General features: G+C 39.5%; 1 protein-coding gene across 4 annotated transcripts in view; it reads left to right on the plus strand.

Moving 5' to 3' along the window:
• Positions 1-241: 241 nt before the first annotated feature.
• Positions 242-20,602, plus strand: part of SCAF8 (SR-related CTD associated factor 8) — a 101,389-nt gene continuing 81,028 nt past the window's right edge. For 3 of the 4 annotated variants that reach the window (XM_033011583.2, XM_033011582.2, XM_033011587.2), the window contains exon 1: positions 243-610. In XM_033011583.2, coding sequence (XP_032867474.2) covers positions 581-610 — 30 coding nt within the window. In that variant the 5' untranslated portion in view covers positions 243-580. Of the gene's footprint in view, positions 611-20,602 lie in introns of all 4 variants that reach the window. The other variant, XM_033011586.2, reaches the window with a different exon arrangement.

Here is a 20,602-nt window from a genome sequence, read left to right on the forward strand (position 1 = left end):
GAGAGCTCGGGGATCTGACGACACACCGCGGCCTTCCACACCTTGTTCCCCTCACCCTTCCCTTCCCGCCCGCCCACCGGGCCGGGGCCGCCGCGCCGGGGCGGGCGCGGAGGAGGAGGAGGTGGGGAAGGGCGGGCGGGGCGGGCCGCCATCCCGACGGCACCTCCCTCAGCGGCGCGGCGGGCGGGCGGGCGCTGCCCGGCAGGCGGCGCTGCAGCCGCCTGCGCCGCTCTCGGCTCCTCTCGGAGCTGCGCTGCGAGGAGCCGCCGCCGTGTCCGCCATATTGGCGCCCGCGCCGCAGCCGCTGCGCCTTGTTCCTCCATCTCCTGCCGGCGCGGCCGAGCGGAGCCGAGCGGGGGGAGGGGACGGCGGCGCCGCCGCCGGGCGGGAAGCGGGGCGAGGAGACGGAAACGAGCGGGGCGCCCGCGTCCCTCCGCGCCCGCCCCCTGCGCCACCCGCCATGGCGAGGAGGCCCGGCGGCCCCTGAGCGAGGCGCACACGCACACACAGACCGAGACTAGCCCCCCTCCCGGCCGCCATCAGCGGAGAGAAGCCGCCCGGCTCCCGCCTCCGCCGCGACATGGAGGCCGTGAAAGCCTTTAATAGCGAGGTGTGTAACCACCACCCCCCCTTCCCCGCGGGGTCGGGGAGCGGGCGGGGCCCCGTGGCCCGGCTCCTTCCCTGCCCCCCCCCCCCCCCCTCGCCGCGGGGAGGGGGCGGGAGGTGGGAGGGGGGGTGTTTGGGGGGGTGCCGGGGGTGAGGGAGCGCTCCTGCAGGCAGCCCGGGCGTTCTTCCCCTCCCCGTGTCGCGCGGGAGCGGGCCGTTGTCGCTGTCCCTGGGAAGCGGGAGGGGGGGAGAGGGTAATGGAGACACCCCCCCCCACCGCCACACAGACACTCGTCCTGCCGCCGTCAGGCTGGGGGAGGCTGAGCGGAGAAGAATGAATGTGGCGGCGGGCTGAGGGGAGAGCGGGAGGAGGCCGAGGTGGAGGAGGCCTCTTCCCCGCGCCTGGCGTGCGGCGGGGCGGGTGATGCCCGGCCAACTTCACGGCGGGGCGGCAGCGGGGTTTCCGCGGTCGCCGGGCGCGGGGCCTGTGCCCTTCCCCCTCCATCCCCCGCTTCTTCTGCCACCCTCTTCCTCGTCGCTGGCCGAGCGTGTGCCCGCACCCCGCCAGCGCGCACTTTAACGCCTCGTGGAGCTCTGTTTTAAATCTGGGGACCGGAATACAAAGGCCCGGAGGCTCGTCTCCGTGTTCGAGAACAGTATGTTCGCGGTGGTCAGGATGGAAGCAGGCGTTCCTGCGTGCTGCACTGGGCTCAGGTTCTCCGCCAAAACACTGTGCTGAGGGTGGGCTACGGCACCCGCAAACCCACACTGACAGGCTCAGGTATATTGACACGGCACCTGGCTTCTCTTGTGTCCGTAGTGAATGTTTATTTTATTGCGAGATAGTTATTGTGGCAACTCGCATTGTTCCTCTTCATTGCAAGAGTCTATATCGTTTATATGTTACAGTTAATGTAAGAGCAAGGAAAATAAATCCGTATTTTCTTTATAGTTAGACACACGTCTTAAAAAACGGATTTTTACTTACATTAACCATTGGAAGTATCAGCTCTGGTTACAATGTAAACTTCTACAGACTGCTCACATATTGGAGCTCCGGGTTGCCCTCTTGCTACCCCCAATGGGGTTGTAGTACCGTTTTAATGATTTTAAATAATACAGTGCTGGTTCGGGTTTTTAAAATGTTAATTTGATTTGTAGTGGAACAAAGTGCCAACCATGTTGTTTCTACAAGCCACAATAAGATAGGGTTTTAAAATGGACAGGTACTTTCTAGTAACTCAGGAGCAGCTGAACAACTGTACACTGATGTACAATTTTAGGTGTTGCACTTTATGTATTTTGAATTCTTAAGTAGCCTAAAACACACCGTGGCTGTTAGAATTAAAAACAAATATTAGAAACTATTTTTTTCCTATTATTTGATTGGCTTATGTGCTATATTGTTAAATGGGGAAAAGGAAGAGTCTAGTCACAAGAACAGAAGAACATAAGTAGATTAGAACCTTTTTCTCATATATATCTACTAGTGTTAACAAAAGTTTTCACTTTCATATTGTAAAACAAATGCTGCCTGACTTGCTGAGCCCTCAGGTATAAGTACTGGAAAATAATTATCTCTGAAGACTTAAGGTGAGAACTGTACTGAAGAAGAGAGGTTTAGAATATGCCTTAAATATTAAAAATGCTTGAAAAACAGTAAACTTTGGGTTGTCAGAGAAGAAAATGTAAAATCTCAGGCAATGACATTTTAACCGACTTATCTCCTGTGGTATAAATAGGCAGCATCTATGAATAGACTTGTTTATATTACTTTTCTTTCAGTTTTGTTTTAACCTGTGTCTCTCTATTTTAATGCTGGACTACACTGACAGGAAGGTTTCAAAGATGCTATGACTAAACCCCTGATCCTGGAAACAAATGGTACAAGACTTGCTACATTTGGGGAATCCTAAGTGTCATTGCTAGCCACTCAACACCTCTGTGTTCAGTGCAGAACTTGACTTTAACTTCACTTTCCATCACTGTCTCTGACATACAAACATTTTTCATTTTAGAGCTGTGAAATGATTAATAAGTATTTAAAGTAGTTGAAGTGTATGAGTCCGTAGATTGTAGTCTGTGCTATACCTAAATGCTTTTGATAAACTTACAAAATATTTCTCCTTCACTTCTAAAAATCCTTTTCTTTGTTTACATTATGTTTTAAGGGCATATTGTACTCCAGAAATGATGTCAGAGTTCTGTTCTAGAGCTTTTTGGCTTAAAGTAGATGTAAATTAAATTTAACAGCAGATGGGATAGACTGAATTGTACAAAAACTTTTACCATGCTTTCTCTTATACAGTTTACATTCAGCTAATAATTTTACAACAGTTTATGTAACTTACTGGGGAGATCCAGATGACACTTTAGAAAGAATATTCAAAAAACCTTCAAGCACTTAAGTCTGCAAGTTGGGTACTTCTTCTGGGATTGAGTTTTTTTTTTTTTTTTTTTTTTTTTTTAAAGGAAGGACTTGTGTTTGGATCTGCAGTGAAGCTAAAATAAAGGCAGCTGTCCGTCTAGGTAGTATAGCTTACTCCAAATGTGTGTGTGAGCTGAGCAATATCTTGTATTATAGCTATCCTATATGACAGTTGGAATTGAAGTGATTAACATAGGCTTGTCATTAATTTGATTAGAAGGAAATATTTCAAGTTTATTTGGACTCTGACTACTGGATATGATGCCAGCTGTTGTGGAAAGCTGCTCATTGTCTAGTGATGATACATGGCATTGTCAGGGTTGTACCTAGTTGTACATACAAAGTTAGCCCTACCATTTATAGTTCTGGGGAAGATAAATTTAAAGATGAGAAATAATCACCCTCCTAAATAAAGCATGCTTAATATTATTTTCATATAATGATTGATGTTTTACTATTTGATTAAAAATGCTTGGCAACTGAAAAATAGAATATTATACAACTGACGTACTATACCATTGAGGTAATCGGCAGTGTTTTATACCACATAGTTTATCATTTGCTACACTTGACATCATGAAGGCTAACCATTGCAGAATCATTTTCATCCAGGGCTCAGTTCAGGCCCCAAGTTTTTTCTGGAAAACATGACATCAAAGTCAAGAACAGGTCTTGACAGAAGAAAATGACTGAAATATTTCCAATTCTTTACATGTTCTGTAAAATATTTTGTTAAAAAGGAATTGAAATGGACTAGAGGCAAGCATGCATACCACTGCAGTTCCAGCACTCAGATGGTAGTGTTTTAATTGCAGACTTAACTCATTAGAACTCAGTATTTGTTATATACTCAGTTCAGTGTTAAAGTCTTGATATCAGTTTAAAATCTAGCAATTCTCACATTGGTTTCAGGTACCATATCTGAAGTTGGTTTTGGGTGCTATACTACCCATAGTTTTCTTGCAATACTTTTTTTGCAGTGGCAAGCTATGTATTTCCAACTTTATGATGTGAAGAATATGTGCAAACAGGTATGAAAGGAGACCAACAGATGCTTCAATTCTGAAACACATTTAATTTTTTAATTTACTTCTATATGAATCTGTAGAATAAATCTAAATAGTTTTACAGATATTTAATACTTGTAGGACTGGAATTTATTTTAGGGAAGAAGGAGATCGCTAATTAGTTTCAAGCACAACACAAACTGGATATTTGAAGTAATACGTTGTTTAGCCATGTTAACTGCATCTTTATTGAGAAACAGAAATATTGGAAGGACGATTATTTAAGTTTTAAAGGGCAAATTCAGGTTAGGTACTTATTTCTTTAAAAACCACAATAGTAAATCACTGATCTAGGTCAATTAAACATGCAATTTCTATGCATTTAAAGTTTTTCAGTATCTTTAGTCACAGAGGCTCACAGCTTCTCATGTACCAGCTTCGTTAAGTCTTGCTGTCCTCCATGCTGCCCTTATTTTTGTTTTGCTTTTAAATAAAGAGCATGCAAAAAAACGAGAATCTCGCACATAAGCAATGCACACTTTGGTCAAATCAGTGAAAATTACTTGTACTCTATAAGTTGCTGAGACTGGCACCTGCAGTTTTGAACTACAGCATTTAGAACGTTGGCAATGTAAAACCTACTTAGGGCACTTCAATAGCTTAAAAAAATCCAAAACCATACCTAGTTGTAGAATTTTCATTGCTGAATCCAGGGAGCAATAGTTGTTAGCATCCAGTGCTACAATTTGAGCTGAAATATAGTGGAAAAATTGCAGGTTTTGTATTTGTCAGACAACACAATATATTATAAAGTTGGAGAGGCAGTTGTGAAAAGGGCAATCGTATATTTTGAAAAAGAGAAAAAAAAAGATGGCAAAGCTTCTCCCTTGAAGCCCAGGAACAAGAAAGTCATGTGTCCTGATTGCTTTCAGAAATGCCATGTTCATTTGAGCATGTTTTGTATAAAAAGTTTAATTATTCTTGTCTGTACAATTGGGTGCTGAACTTTTCATATACAGGGAAATTGAGTGGAAAACTAAGTGTCATCATGGAGATGTGAAATATGCACCATCTTAGTGTTTCAAGATAAGGATGCACATAAAGTGCTGTAAGGTTAAGGTAGTGATTACAGTTTGCTTAAAGAGTGATGTGGGTTCCTATGCCTTTTCTCTTATGACTCTAAATGTCTTCTATGGTGTGAGAGTCACAATTAAAACTTCCACAGCATTGCTGGGCTGGGGTTCAGTTGTTACTAATGATGAACGTGGTTGTCCTTGTGTAGCTCATCATAAAGCAGTCACAGTGAGCTTTTGGTCTGTAGAGTGGTTGTGAGAACCACATAAGATGATAAGAGAAGCACTTCTTTGCCTGTTTGATTTGCACTTCATTGTCTGTTGGTCACCTTTATCGTGATAGTTCTTTCAAAGGTATGTTCTAAGTGGCAGTGGGGAACAGTTCAGTCAACTGCTATTTCAGAAATGTGACCCCTGGAAATAACCCACATTTTAATTATTGAGCATTGGCGTATAGGTGTACAGAAGTGTAAATCAAATATTCTATTTTAGACTACTTTATTTAAATAGCATATTCTAATTCACCAACGCAGCTTTTTCGCAAAAGAATACCAGTTGATGCCAAAAAAAGCTGAATGGTATGCCTCATGAAGATGCTAAATAGAGATTGATGCTGAATAGCTGGGGAGAGTGAAAAAAAGGATGCTCTTTGAAATGAGGAGCCAAGGCTCTGATTAGTTCAAGTAGTGATGCTAGCAGTTATGTATGAGGAACGGTGAAAGGGCATATAAGCTAATCCCTGACAAGATATTTTTCTTATATTCTGCTGCATGTTTCACATTGGCTGAAGCACCTGAAACATCTGTGGAGCTTTTTTCCTAGCTGCTGAGAAAATGAGAAAACTTGTCTCTTTCCTCTTCTTTCTCACTCATGTTTTACCAGTCATAAAAAAAGTGCAGCCACCTTTCATATCCTCTCTGCTCTTTTGAAGTATTCTGCAACTATAATATATTTTAAACTTCTTTTTTGTTTATCTGATACTGCATTTATAGTCTGATATAAATTTTGCTGTAGCAAATTGGGATGAAAGCTTTTGGTTCACCTCTTATTATTTTTCAGAAGAAAAAAATAACTCCGTGATATTTGTGTGTACATGTGGACACACATCTGAAATGTTGTCTCTTTTTAATTCTTAACCTTTGGAGTGAGTGTGGAAAAGGTCTTCAGTTTTATTTTGCTTTATAATCCCATAGTGCTTCTCAGAGAAAAACCACCAAATCTTTATAAACTGCATGAATTCCCGTAAGATACAGCAAAATATTTAAGAATCTGTTAATTTCCCTTTTGCTGTCAGGAACATTAAAAGCAGTATCAGTGAAATGCAAATATTTCACTGTGTCTCAGCAAGAGTTGAACTTTGCTGGGTCTGAACTATTTGCTTTTTGTTAAAAGGGTGTAGGGAAAGAAAGCCCTTTTCTCTTCAAGATACAGTAAATGTTAAATTGTTGTTCATCTGATTAAATATCTCCGTGTGTGCTGAATAAATATTTGCAGTTTTAATACCACATTTTCAAAGACTGTTCTGACCTTGGACTTTTGCCAGCCACAGAATCTTGACTTCTGGCCTTGTAAAGACATGATCATGCAAAGTTGTGTTAAAGGCCCAAAATGTTAGGGGTTCTGTTTGTGTATATCTTGCTCAAGGACCTAATTTCTTTCATGAAGTAGTATAGAACAGACACCGATTATTTTTCTGCGTTCGATACATACACTTTAAATTTATTCTTAAACTGTGGTCTAGATTAGATCCCTGTGAGCCTGGGAGGGTGATGCAGATCTCCAGATTCTGCTAACACTCTTGAGTCGTAACTGGATAGTTATGAGCATTGATCCTGCTTGCTACTCATTTAGAGAGCAGTGAACCGTTTTGTAGTTTAAATCAAATGCACTTCTGAACTCTCATGACTTCAGATCCCTTGATTTTCAGCTACTCACTAAGACCGTGACTGGGGCTACAATCTTTGGCAAAGTACTTGAAATTATCTTAACAAGTCTTATTTGAGTTTGCCGTCAGCAGTCTGTTTTCCTGTGGCAGTTGCAAAAGTGGAGTCTAGTAATTCAAAATGGATTTCTTGCAGGAAAAAAAAAAAAACATTCAGAACAAAAGTATTTGATAAAGCAGGTCTTAAAATATGTTCTAGACACTTGATTACTTTCATGAGTTTTTTTTTTCATGTAGGAAGAGGCCCGCTTTTTTTCTAGTCTGTAAAATTGGTCCATCATTCTACCTCTGGACAATCACCAAGATACTTATCCAGGAGTGGCTGATTCAGCCTTGGTTAGAGCCCACGTTCCTGGCCTCAGCAACCGCTGGCGTAGCTCCATTGTGAGGCCTGGGACAATGGTGTGTAATTGTCTGTTCACGTGTGTATCCAGAGTTCAGTGAGCTTGGCTTTGAACTTGGTAAACAATGTTAGTCCTTGTTTCTGTATCAGAACTTTCAATTAATTGCGTGTATATTTCTTTCTTTCCATTTCTTTGCTTCTTTAGTGCTACTTTTCTGCAGTATTTCTATGGGAGCACTGACAGAAGCAGCAGCCGGATAGGTAATTTTAATAACCTTATTCATCAGCTTCTTCTACATTGTAGGGTACATGTTCTTTAAGATAAAAGAGGATCTTCTGGTACTACTGTACTAGTTCCTGTCTTCACCTGTCCTTGCCAGTTGTATTGACCAAAAGGAGACTTTTTTAAAAATAGAATTTAAAAGGAATTGTTAAAATTTAGAGGAAGTAAGAGGAAATGAGTGCATTGCCACCATGACCCTGTGTCAGATTTATCCCCACCATAAATGTGTTTTTGTAATAGCCTGCTCTTTGTGCTGTTATGCTTTTGGCAAATGAGCTGCCATTTGTACAAAAATGGCAGCTATGGCTATACAGCAATTTGTCATTTTCTTTCCACTTTTTTTTCAAGAGTTTGCCTACAGATCTTACCTGGTTTTACTGTGTGCAGTTTTGGATTGTGTGAGATTTTTTTAAGTTCCAAATGAATGATACTGAATTGCTATCTTTTCTCCTAGGTTTGTGATTATACAAGCAGGTAGCTGATGGGCATTTTTCTGACACTTTGCTATTCAGAAATGTAATGCATGTGTTTACCTTCCACATATATATTTTATTATGTTAAGGCTTGGCACCTTTGTTACCGTGTTTGCTGTTGATGGTTTTTGGGGGTTGGCAGAGAGTGCTCTGGTTCCCGTTTATGAGGGCACAGAAGATGTGTAAAAGCAGAGCGGTGGAGCTGAGATCCAGGAGGCAGTAGTAGTGAGGAATGGTGGTTTGGGTAGATGATGGCTGAGCAGTGAAACAGTCTAGGTGAGCAACAGCTAAGAGATTGAAGGCACCTGTTTTGTTAACCTGGAGCTTATTTATTATTAAGTTATATCTACAACATTAGTTTCCAAAGATGGGAGTAAATACTGTTTTATAAACACTGTTGACAGCTGTGCAAGATGTTTTATGCAAGGCAGTGAACAGCTGTTTTACATGTTTGAATTAGAATTTATAATTGAAATAGCATGCATTTTGGGGAAAGATATTTCAGAAGACCCATCTTGTAGTGTTTGGCCTAGAGTTCAAAGTTTCCAAATACTCATTCATTTGGAGTTGAGTGGTAAAGGTTTTCTTGGGTTTTGGGTGTTTTGTTTTTAGTATTTATTAGTTGCTTTCAAAAACTGATGTGCATCCTTTGCTTCTCATCCCTATTATTCTATAGCTCAATTTTTCTTTAAAGAAGTACAAAATACTGTAAATTGTTGGTCACTGTAAAAGTGTCAGTTTAAAAATTTTGGACTTATGGCATGACTTTATGAAGCTCTTGATGGATAATTTAGAAATTAGTACAATAAATAAAAGTACAATTTTAATATTTTGATATTGATATAATTGCAGTTTTAAAAAGAGAAATAATTATAAGTGCATTTGGATTTTCCAGAGGTTAAGTCCAAAGAACTTAAAACATATTAACCAAATTGTTGGAAGCCTGTGGAACACTCTGATCAGACTTAAGTTTTTCAGGATACCAAATCTGCTGTACATATTAACAAAACAAAGCTGGTTCACATGAAAACAAATAGATTATTCTCTGAATCTTTTTTAAATGACAGCTTCAGATAACATGTTGATCTTTATAGCTTGGTAACCAGGTATGCGGTAGTAGCCACTGCCTCTTAATTTTCAGAAAAGTAAAATGGAACACTTTACAACAAAGGAGGAACATTTATATAACAAATATACTGGTTTCAGAAATCCAACTGACTATAAACCATAATTTTTTACAATTTTAAGTCTTGAAGTTTCATTGTGAATGCAGGGGATTTCAAACCATATCTAAGGAGAAAACATTTTGAAATCAGTACTAGAGGACAGCTTTTGTTGTGAGCCCTAAAAACAGTTGGCAGAGAAAATGTGTGAGTCTTTGATTTTCATAACGTTTAGGTTCTGTCCCTATGTTTCATATCTCGCAACTGTAGGGGTGTGATTGTATTTAGATTTCTCTAAGGCATTAACTCCATACTGTACCACACTTCACCAAACCATTGCATTGCAACAAGAACAAAGGGCTCTTCTCCAGTGCAGGCAGCCCACAAGCTCGCCTCTGGAAACCTACAGAGACTGGCATTGTGCCTAAACTGATCAATTTTCTGGTTGGTGATGTAGAATTAGCTATAAAATCATGATAAAATGTTGATGCTGGAAATTAGCCATATGGCAGGAATGATGAAAAAGTGGCAGAAAGTAGAATACTCCTGTTATATTCCTTGTTTTCTTACATGGTATGTTTTCAGAGATCATCTAGACTTTTTGATTGGTCTTTCATTTCTGTTGCTGCAAGTTTGGGTGCTGGTAAAGTGCTCAGTCTTGCCTAGCTATTTTATGTGGTCCACTTAGGTTTTTCCAAGCCTTTTTGTTCCCATACAGTAAACATCCTAAGTTACTGTGAAGAGAAAAAGGGAAATTGTATTTTATGGCTTGTAAAGGGCTAGGAGCAACTGAAGTATATTCTAGAGGCTATTCTAAACTAAACATCTGTTTCCTAGTTGCACACAATTCGGGAGACCAGAGTTGAACCCAGGTGGTTTCTTTAAACTCCAGTTTTATATTCATAGCCCATTTGTACAAAGCAGACTACCAACAGAATTTAGAAGATTTATGTGAAAGTAGTAATGAAGAGGGTTTAGAGAAAAACTGTAAATAGGCTGTTATAGGCCTTTTGGCTCAGATAGATGAAAACTAAAATGGAATTCTGTCATTCTATCTCAAATTGTTCAGATTCAGTAAATTTTAAAGTCATAATTGTACTTACTCAAAATGAAAGGGGTAGAAGGACTGAGCAAAGGCAGTGATGGTAACACCTGACTTGACGCACTGAAATGTGATGGACTGGAGAGGCTGCTGTATTACCTTTGCATCTTATTTCACTTACTTGCTTATACACTCAGTTAGGATGAATATTCAGATGTTCTCTTTAAACATAAGCGTGTGAAGAGTGGTGTATAATACAACTGACATGTGGGGAGTAAGCTTTTCGTGTAAGTGCTCTCAGTTGCTTTTAAATTTTTTATAAATCAATTAAGTACAACAGTAAAAGGAAAACATGCTGGGATATCAAGCATATTAACTAATATTTTGTTTGTTAATTTAAGTCATATGTCATGCACTTTAAGTGTTTGAAAACAGTTGTATTTAGGATAGTTGCTGTTGAATTGCAGCCCTCTCTTGTTCTGTGCTTTTTTTTAAATGTTGGATTTTGGCAACTCCTGTAGTCTTAGTTGATTACTAGAAGAAAATAACTTTTAATTTTTTCTCCTCTAAACTGAAATACCTTATGCAGAATGGAGCATCTACCATTCTGGTCATCCTGTATGCACATCTTTGGTATATATTTTAACATTTCTGTGCAGCATGGAGAGCAACAAGGTGCTGATTGGGTTTAAGTAACAGTTCACACTGGTAGGTCCTAGTCAGCATCAGGGAGAAATCCTATTCACTGAGGGATGGGCTCATGTAATTTAAGCAACTTTTCCTAGAGGTTGAATTTCAGGAGAGTGTGTAAAATGCAACATAATAGAAATTTGGTGATATTTTTTTTTTCCTTTTTTTAAAGCAATAACTGACAATACTCTTTTCTTGTTCTTTGCAGTGTGGTGATATAAATATTTGGTAAGCGATTCAATGACTATTTCTGTATGTACAACTGGATTTGATTTATTTTAATGCTACTGAAATGTAAAAGAAATTAACCTAATTTGTTAAGGTAATATGTAGCAGGCTTGACTTCTAAGTATTTATTTTGTCTTTTGCACATTGAAATTGCAGACATTTATTATTATATATGGTGTCTGGTTAGTGTTGTGTCCTGGTAGCAGCCAGAGAAAACCGTAAAAATATTTCAGTAGATATATGTGTAATTGATATACCTGACACTGCTTCTGGTCATAATCTCGTATTTAGAGATTGGTCTGAGTGCTAGAGTATCAGTATCAAAATGTTTATTCCCTTAGTTGCTGTAACAGTGTTCCTTTGGATCACATGAGACCAGAAGCATTCATATCTTTCAGGCCTTCCAGTGGCAAAATTAGTCTTAGATGAAAAATTATTTGCTAGCCACTCTTCACTTTGTAAGATATGGCCAGAGGTATAGAAAAGGATCTATTATTTATGAAGCTGTATTTTAGTACTTTGTTCTAATTTTTCTTCAAAATTTTGGTAGGGAGCAGCTATATGGGTTTCTTGGCTGTTGAGTAAGTGTGGTGAAAGATCCTGGAATTAAGTGCTGGGCTTTGTAGAGGTGTAGTATGTCATTGCCTTCCATGGAGATGCAGTAACTTCCTCTGTAAGCAGCTGACCATCCACAGAGGGATGTATCATATGCATGCTGCCCGGTTTTCACATGCAAAACTTGAGACTGTAGCTTAGCATTGTGTAGTATATTGCCTCATAAAGTACAGTTGTTTAAAGTAGAAATAACTTTTTAGAAATATTTATGATAGAATTAACTTTTTAAGCACTTTTTGAATTACAGTTGTAATGATGAAAATATTGTTTGTATTACTGAAAAATCAAAATTTGAAATAAGCTGTTGAATACCCAGACTTTCAGTAATACTTCTCCTGAAGACCACTTTTCTTAACAGAACTAAAGAAAAAATAGAGAGCAGAAATTCAGTGCTTTATCTATAGCATCAACGTGACCTTTTGCCTTTCCCTATTCCCAATATATAATTTATATAGCTCATTAAATCTTTGAGCAAGCCTGTGCTTTTTTCCCCAAAGGTTGGAAATAGGACTTAGTTTATTTAAAATGATGTTGGGGAAAAGGAGTATAAGTAATGCTGTTCAGCCTAACTTTTATGTACACTGGAATACTCTATTTTACCTAGTTTCTTAGCTCTCAACACTGTTGCTTTTTGCTGCACAAATCATGACATTGTTATATCAGATAAAGGAAAATACAAAATTGTGGCTATAATTGGCTTTATTTGCCAGCCTGGTCCTTTCTTGGATATGATGCTTTAATGTATATTTATGGAGTAAATCTGTGTAACCAGTGTTTGGAACCTGTTACTTCTGAAGGAGATGCATGAGGAAATTACTCTTTCCATTGTCCAACAAATCCATACAAAATCGTTGTTAGGACAGTTTCCCATGTATTTCCAGATAATATTGATAGACTGCGGTGGAGAGGGTGGTATGGAAGAAATGCTTGTTTCAGGACATGATACTAAAAACTGGGTCCTAATGCTTTTTGTTTGGTTGGGTTTTTTTTTAAAACAAATGTAAGAACAGAGAAGGTATCTCAATCAGAAGTGATGAAAAGCAGTAGAATTTGAATTTGTTTGAAACAGTACACAGGTGAATATCATAAAATGAGGAAGAGTGTGACTTTTATGAAAGAAAATAATGTGTCTTGTATGTGTGAGAGTTCTTTGAGAGAACTAGCAAGCATGTGGATAGGGGAGAACTGGGTGATGTTACTTTGATTTCCAGAAAGTAATTGAAAATGTCCATCCCCAGAAGTTTGAAAAGAAGTTGAATTGCCATGCAGATGGTTGATAGATGGCTGCTAAAAGGGGAGGTAGGGGAAAAGTTATGTGTAGAAATGAATTATCTTTTTTCAGGATGGAATCTTGTGTTGGTTTGTGCTGCGAATCCGTGCATTTCAGTGTATTAATAAATGCTGTGGAAAAGGGATAGAATAATGAAGCAAAAAACTTTGTTGACAGTATTAAGTTATGCAGGATGTTGATACTGAAGGGCTAGCCATGAAGGATTGCAAAAGGACATTGCTGAACTGACTGTTAGATGGCAGTGGTAGTGCAGGCTGGGGAGATAGTATGAAAAAGGTAAAACTTGCTTTATTTATACAGTGATTGGCACTGAAATAATATCATTTGGTAATTAATAAGATCTTGCAACTGAAATGAAAATGCCTGTTCAAAGTTCAGCAGTAGTCAAAATAGCAATTAAAATCCTGGACATTGGGAAGGAAATAGAGACAGGTTATACTGCCATTACAACTTTTATCTCATGCCACACACGATCTAGTTTGCACCTCATAGGATCATACTGGCAGAACTGCAGGTACAGAGAAGGTCAGAAAGGACAGTCAAAGGAATGGAACGGGTCTGTATGAGAAATTACTAAGTATTAATACTTTTATGGGGCTAGAACAAAGATGACAAGATAGGGATCTATAGTACTGGAGATACGGGAGAGGTAAATCACTGTGTTTCCCAATGCAGAAGCTAGGTAAACTCAGTGTCACCAATGAGCACAGGTTCAAATCAAGAAAAAGGAGTTTCTTTGCACAGGTTTTGATTAAACTGTGTGCCTTTGCAAAAAATATGTTGGGCATGCTAAAGATTTACATGTGTTTAAAAATAAAAAAACCCTGAATTCCCGATGTGGAGAGAATTCAGAGATTTTATGAAAAAGATTGGTTGCTGCTGGCTCAGGAATCACTGAGCTGTGGGTTTCTGGTGGCTAAAATAGTATGCAGAGAAAGTATCACTGAAAGGGCAACTGTGTATTACCTTCTGTAAACATCAACTACTGAATGCTGTTTTCATTGGTTTTCTCTGACCAAGTGGTATGCATCAGTAGATAACACATTTTCTACCTAGCTCATCATGCCCTAGCTCAAAGAAAAGCAGAGGTATGGAGGAGGGGAAAAATAACCAACACAAAACCAAACAAACAAAAAACAAAACAAACAAGCAAAAAAGATAAAAACAGAAGGTACAAATAAATAATTACAAGAAAGCAGAAAGATGTTAGGAATAAAAACAATTTAAAAATAGGGAACCAGAAAGGGATAGAGAAAAGCAGTCCTGATAGGAACCATCATTTCTTGGTGGGATCCGAGTAGGAGTTGGTGCTCCTTGGTGATGCTCAGGCCAGAGTCGTGATTAGGCAGGGAGCTTGAAACAGTTGTCAGGTCTCTGTTGTCAAACTTCCTGCTCTTCCTGCCACTTGAAATGGCCAAGCTGACTAGGGGGCTGGGTGAAATTTGGCAAGAATATCCCGAGACTTGGTGAGGCTTTGGATGTGGAGGATAAATAAAAATGGGAGTATATATGCAATTTCAAGAGATTACGGAGGAAACCGAAAAGGAACCTGGCATATTTGCTATCTATATGGTGAGAGGGTCTTCCTCTCACCATTGAATGGGCATGAGTCAGGATTCCACGACCACACCTGAGCCTCTGTCTCAAGTCCTCCATTGAAAATTTTCCAACTTGCATTCCTGTTAAGCAGTAGATTTGATGAACAATAGAAGCTACCACACCGGGAGTTTTTCACCTTCCTATGGCAGTAAGTCACACTACTGAATGTTTTGGTGTGACACAAGGCCAACAAGTTGGAGGACTGAAGCACACTTGGATAGGGAAGTTTTTTGAGGTGTGATTTCAAGGTGAATTGGCTAGCTGTTACACATTGCTAAAGAGACGTGGGGAGGAATTACTAATAGTTTTGGAGATGTGATGCAGGTTTGACCCTCTGTGTGTCTCTGTTGCATTTCTGTACAGTTTGCATTAGGATAAGAACTTCTAATATAGCAACGTTTATTCTTACAAAACAGGTTTAGCAGTAGTATTATAAAACCAGAACAAAAATCCATCCTTAAAACACTCTTGATCATCTTGAAGATTTTCAGTGCTATCCGTCTAATAAGCTGTTACATGCTTACATGGCCATTTGGCTGGCATCTGATTCTTACTTTGCAAGATCGTTACTCTGGGAATTACTTCATTGAGACAAATTAGAAGTTGGTGATAAGTATATGTTTGTGGACTCATTGTACCTGAAGTGCCATTCAGATTCAAGCCTTCCCTTTAAGGATTTCCTGTTAATTATATTCAGTGTTTAATCATACATGCATACTTCTATCAAGGGTTTATTGATTGTCCCTCACCTAATTCTCAAAATGATAATATGTGTAGGGCATGGCTGGATACAATCATCATACAGCAAAGCAGTAAAATGACTTCCCCCCACGCAAATTCACTGGAAATTAACTTAATGCTTTCTTTAGCTATAAATGGGTTGGGAAAATTAATGTTCATTTGTATTTTGTAGTTTCCAGTATTGTTTGTAAATGTTTGGAGCTGAGCATGTTCAGTCATCTAGAATACTTGAGATATGCAGTTCAGAGTCTTGTCCGCAGCTTTCTAGAATAAACTAATAGAACATTAAATTTTCATTGACATTGCAATCAAATGTATACTACTATTAAGTGTGCTGAGTTGAAAAATCACTGGCATTTTTCACAGTAAATTTAAAGTATTCTCCACTTTTGCTATGTTTTTTCTCACAGAGGAAAATAAAATTATTCCCAAAAGGTCATATGGGAAGCTTGCATTTAATGTTCTTTCTAACTTGATTATTTAACACTTGTTTTTTCAAAAACTGAGCCAACAGTTTGGAAATGGTTTCTCTTACTGGCACATTTAGATTCTGATTGTGTTAGATGCGGGCACACATACCCCACCTTCTGCCCCCCCAATCAAATTCTGTAGAAGTTCAGTCTTTGTTCCTTCTTAGCTTTTGTGTTCTTTGGAAGTAATTGATTTTGTTTTCTTCAGCATCAGACATACAGTTTCTTTCTGTCATTCAGTTCATTTTGCGTATGATAATGCTATCTGCTTTTAGAGAGGAAATGTCTCACCTTTAGTTTTCTGAGTGATGTGCCATAGTTCAAGAATGGACAGTACAAAACAAAGCTTTGTATAATTTTGTGATGGATTTTTATAGTTTTTTTAATCAGTATTTAACCTTTTAATTTATTCAAATCAGTTATTCTTACTGAAGCAGCATTCTCCCAAATGTTATGTTAGAGTTGTGATGACTTTGCTCAGGAGAGCCTTTGTGTCAGAATGACCCTTGGGTGAATGCACAGCTCTTAACAGCAGTGCTCTTTACCAGGCAAATATGAGGAGACTGTTTCTCCCCCTTAGATATTAGGATAGCTGGGAGGTGAATGTTGGTCTTGTTTACATTAGCATATTATTTTTAGTTTCTGCTGCAAAATCGATTACTAAATGAATGCAAAAAATAAATTGATTCAACAACATATGAGATGGTTTTTGAATTGGATTTTGATATGTATGTATGTCAACAACTGGTGATAGATGTGCAGGGTACAGAAAGAAATTTTATTCTTTTAGAGTACTTTTTAAAAAGCGTCTCTGAACTGTGGTGCTCACTACAGCAGTGCCTCAGATTTCAGCAGCAAGTTTCATACTTACTGGTTTTTCACATGAGAAATGATGCAAATGCTTTTACTGTGCAGGTCCTTCCAACTGTGAACTTATGAAAATAACAAGAGAAAACAGGTTTCGTTGGTGGTCAGGTATCATGGAACGGTTTGGGTTGGAAGGGACCTTAAAGACCATCTGTTTCCAAGCTCCCTGCCACGGGCAGGGACACCTTCCCCCAGCCCAGGTTGCTCCCAGCCCCGTCCAGCCTGGCCTGGAACCCTTCCAGGGAGGGGGCAGCCACAGCTGCTCTGGGCAACCTGTGCCAGGGCCTCACCACCTGCACAGTGAGGAATTTCTTCCTTACATTGAATATAATCTACCCTCTTTCAGCTTAAAACCGTTACCTCTCATCCTATTGCTACATCCCCCGATAAAGAGTCCCCCCCCCATCTTTCCTCTAGGCCCTCTTTAAGGACCGGAAGGCTGCTATAATATCTATCGATAGTGATCAGATAATTAAAGAAATACTGATCAGTTTTGGGGCAAGTATTTTGTATGAGTTGATGTTTATCCAGAAAAGCAGGTAAGTGGCTAGTGAATAGAATTAGGCAGATTTTCTTCATAATTCATGGAATCATATGGTAGCTCAGCTGTAAAGCACGTTTTTTGAAGTTTGCATAATGGTTTGTGTGTCTGCACCTTTGCTTGCTTCTTCCAGCTTGTATTGCAGATGTGACTAGCATGCTTCAAAACCTCTGAAACTTATAGTTTTGTCTGCCACTTGAAAACTATGGTGTTTCACTTTGGACTCTTAAATGAACTGTATTTCTATTGTGGAAAAAATGCAGCTGCCTGATCTGATAAGGCTCAAACTTGATTTGAATAAGTTCTTTTAAACTGAGAGCTGCATTTTATACTAGGATACAGATAGCTAACTGTATTTCATACAGTTACATAAGAGTGGGTGTGTTTCATTATGGTATGCGAGCACAGACTTAGCAAGTTGGTGATAACATTCAGGTCCCTCCAAGGCACACCAGAGCTGCCCTCACTGACTGAGGAAAACCACATCAGGCACTGTGGAGCCACATCCACCAGTCTGGCTGTCACTTGCTCCCTGCTCATCTCATTTGGGGTATTCCTCCAGTCCCATCCTTCCCAGTGGATCTCTACTACTCATATTGTATTGAGATCTGCCATCCCCTTGGTAATCCTGTTTGTGGGCCAAAGAGGCCTAGCCACCTTTGTTCTTCACTAAAAGTTTCTCCACAGTTTTTATTATCCATAATGATTTCATGCCAGCCTTGGAGATTAGAGAGAAAGGCAGAAATTCCAGAAGTATTGAGAGGTTGGGAGTGCCCTGTAGGTTAGTACAGTTACCTAAATAATGTTGTGGTTCTAAAAGTCTGTTTGCTGCATTTACTACAGAGATTTTTCTGGTTTACTGTTGGGTTGATGCTTTCAAAGAAATGTCTCACGTATCAGCAGATCCCGTTCCTGAATGGCAATAGTCAGCTTCAAAGCCAGTGTCCATTACTTCATGTGTACTCATGCTTAATTTTCCTGCCTTTTTATTACTCGTTGGTGTCACTGTTGTTCCTCTGCAGTTTTTGATAGTCCGATTTTTGTATGTCCTATCAAGAATATATGTGATGGCACAGGCACAGTCCCCAGCATAAGTGGGACTCTATTGGGACTTCCCTCTACTATAAACAAAATGACTGTTTATTCAAATTGTTTGCTGGCTGTCTTTAAGGAGTAACTGGTCAGGTTATTTGTCACGCAGGGGCCTGTTTAGAAGAGCTTAGTTTCTTTGGAGCCGTTTATGGGAGATCTTTGGTAAATGTCTTTTGGTGGTCCAGATGCACTATATCAGCAATTTCTCAGTGTGCTCATTGAGTCAGTTAGAGAAGGACAGTAGGTTGAGATGTAGCTTTTCCTTACAATAGCTGCATGGAATTAGCTGTATGCCCACTAATTATTTTCTTCAGAGTAATTTATACAAATTTTTCTGGTACAAACATGGAACCTAACTGATCTGTTATTTTCTAATTCTCCCCTTGAGCCCTTGTCAGAAATTCATATTGCTTTTTTCTGTCTCTTAGAGCTACAAGATTGAGATTGTTTTAAGTGAGAATTCCTGAATCACAGCTACCAGGTGTTGCATTCCTGAGTTCTGTTCTGGCACTTCATTATTTTTCACACTGTGAGCTTGTTCTTTACCTTCTTAAAAAGTGAGGGATTCTGGTGTGGGAATTCTCCACAGTTTTTCTTAGTGAGGAGCTCTAAAAAGAGAAGGGGAGGGTTCATTTTCTGTAGGGCTTTATCTCCTGTGAGTCCTTCTTTACATGCAGATTGTCTTCTCAACCTGGGGGAGCACTGTAATAGATCTGCTATTCTTTTATGAAAAGGGCTTATTTCTATGCTTTTTTCTGTTTGTTTCTCAACAACAGTTGGTTGCTGTTACATTACCTGTTACAGTTTATGGTCGCTTTTTTTTCCCCCTCCCCTTTTGGTTACCACTTCTGATTTTCTGAAACACATAATTTTACTTCACATAGTTTACCTGACTTTACTATTTAGCCATGTTGCCTTTTTTTTTTTTTTTTTTAGTTTGTTTAAAGTATTCTTTTATATGAAGGCAAGCAGTTACCTATTGCCAATAAGCATGAATGCCTTACAGAAGCATGATCAGGAAATAATTATAGCAAACTGTTTTGGCTGAGCATTTGTACAAAATGGCATGCAGGAAAAAAATGAGCCAGAATATAATCACAAGTTTTAAAAGCAAAAAAAAATAAACTTTTGTAACTCTTTATTTTAATATTTTATAATCCTGAATAATTTACGGTTATTTTGCTTTAACTAGATTTGAAGAATATCTGATTTCTTTAAATATCTGCCTTCTTAAAATGCATACCGTCTTAAAAATCATTTATGCTAGATGAAAACCCAAACTTTCCATTACTAGAGAGGCAACCAAGTCTTGCTTCTCTAGCCATCTTAGCAGTAGAGCAAATGGGTTTGATGGATGAACTATTGGATGAATAAGGAGTTGGTTGGATGGCAGCATCCAAAGAGTTGCAGTCAGTGGCTCAATATCCAAATGGAGATCAGCAGCAACTGGTGTCCCTCAGGGGTCCATATTGGGACCAATATTATTTAATATCTTTATTAATGACCTAGACAGTGGGATTGAGTGTACCCTCAACAGGTTTGCAGGTGACACTAAAATGAGTGGTGCAGTTCATATACTTGAGGGAAGGGATGTTACCCAGAGGGACCTTGACAAGCTTGAGGAGAGGGTCCACATAAACTGCATGAAGCTTGACATGCTCAGTGCAACATCCTTCTGTGCCTCAGTCGGGACAGTCACCAGCATCAGTACAGGCTGAGGAATGAATGGATTGAGAGCAGTCCTGAGGAGGAGGAGGACTTGGGGATGTTGGTAGATGGAAAATTGGACATGATCTGGCAGTGTGTGCTTGCAGTCCAGAAAGCCACCTCATATCCTGGGCTACATAATAGGAAGTGTGGCCAACAGGTCAAGGGGGGTGTTTCATTCCCTCTGTTCTACTCTTGTGAGACCCCACCTGGATACTGCATCCTATTCTTGGGTCCCCAGCAGAGGACAGACATGGACCTGTTGGAGTGGGTCCAGAGAAGCGCCATGAAAATGATAAGCGAGCTGGATCACATATTCTGTGAAGACAGGCTGAGAGAGATGGGGTTGTTCAGCCTGGAGAAGAGAAGACTTTGGGCAAAAGTTATTGAGACCTTTCAGT

Source organism: Tyto alba, unplaced genomic scaffold (genome assembly GCF_018691265.1).
Source record: "Tyto alba isolate M040663 unplaced genomic scaffold, T.alba_DEE_v4.0 Super-Scaffold_22, whole genome shotgun sequence".
In the NCBI taxonomy this organism is placed as follows: Eukaryota; Metazoa; Chordata; class Aves; order Strigiformes; family Tytonidae; genus Tyto; species Tyto alba.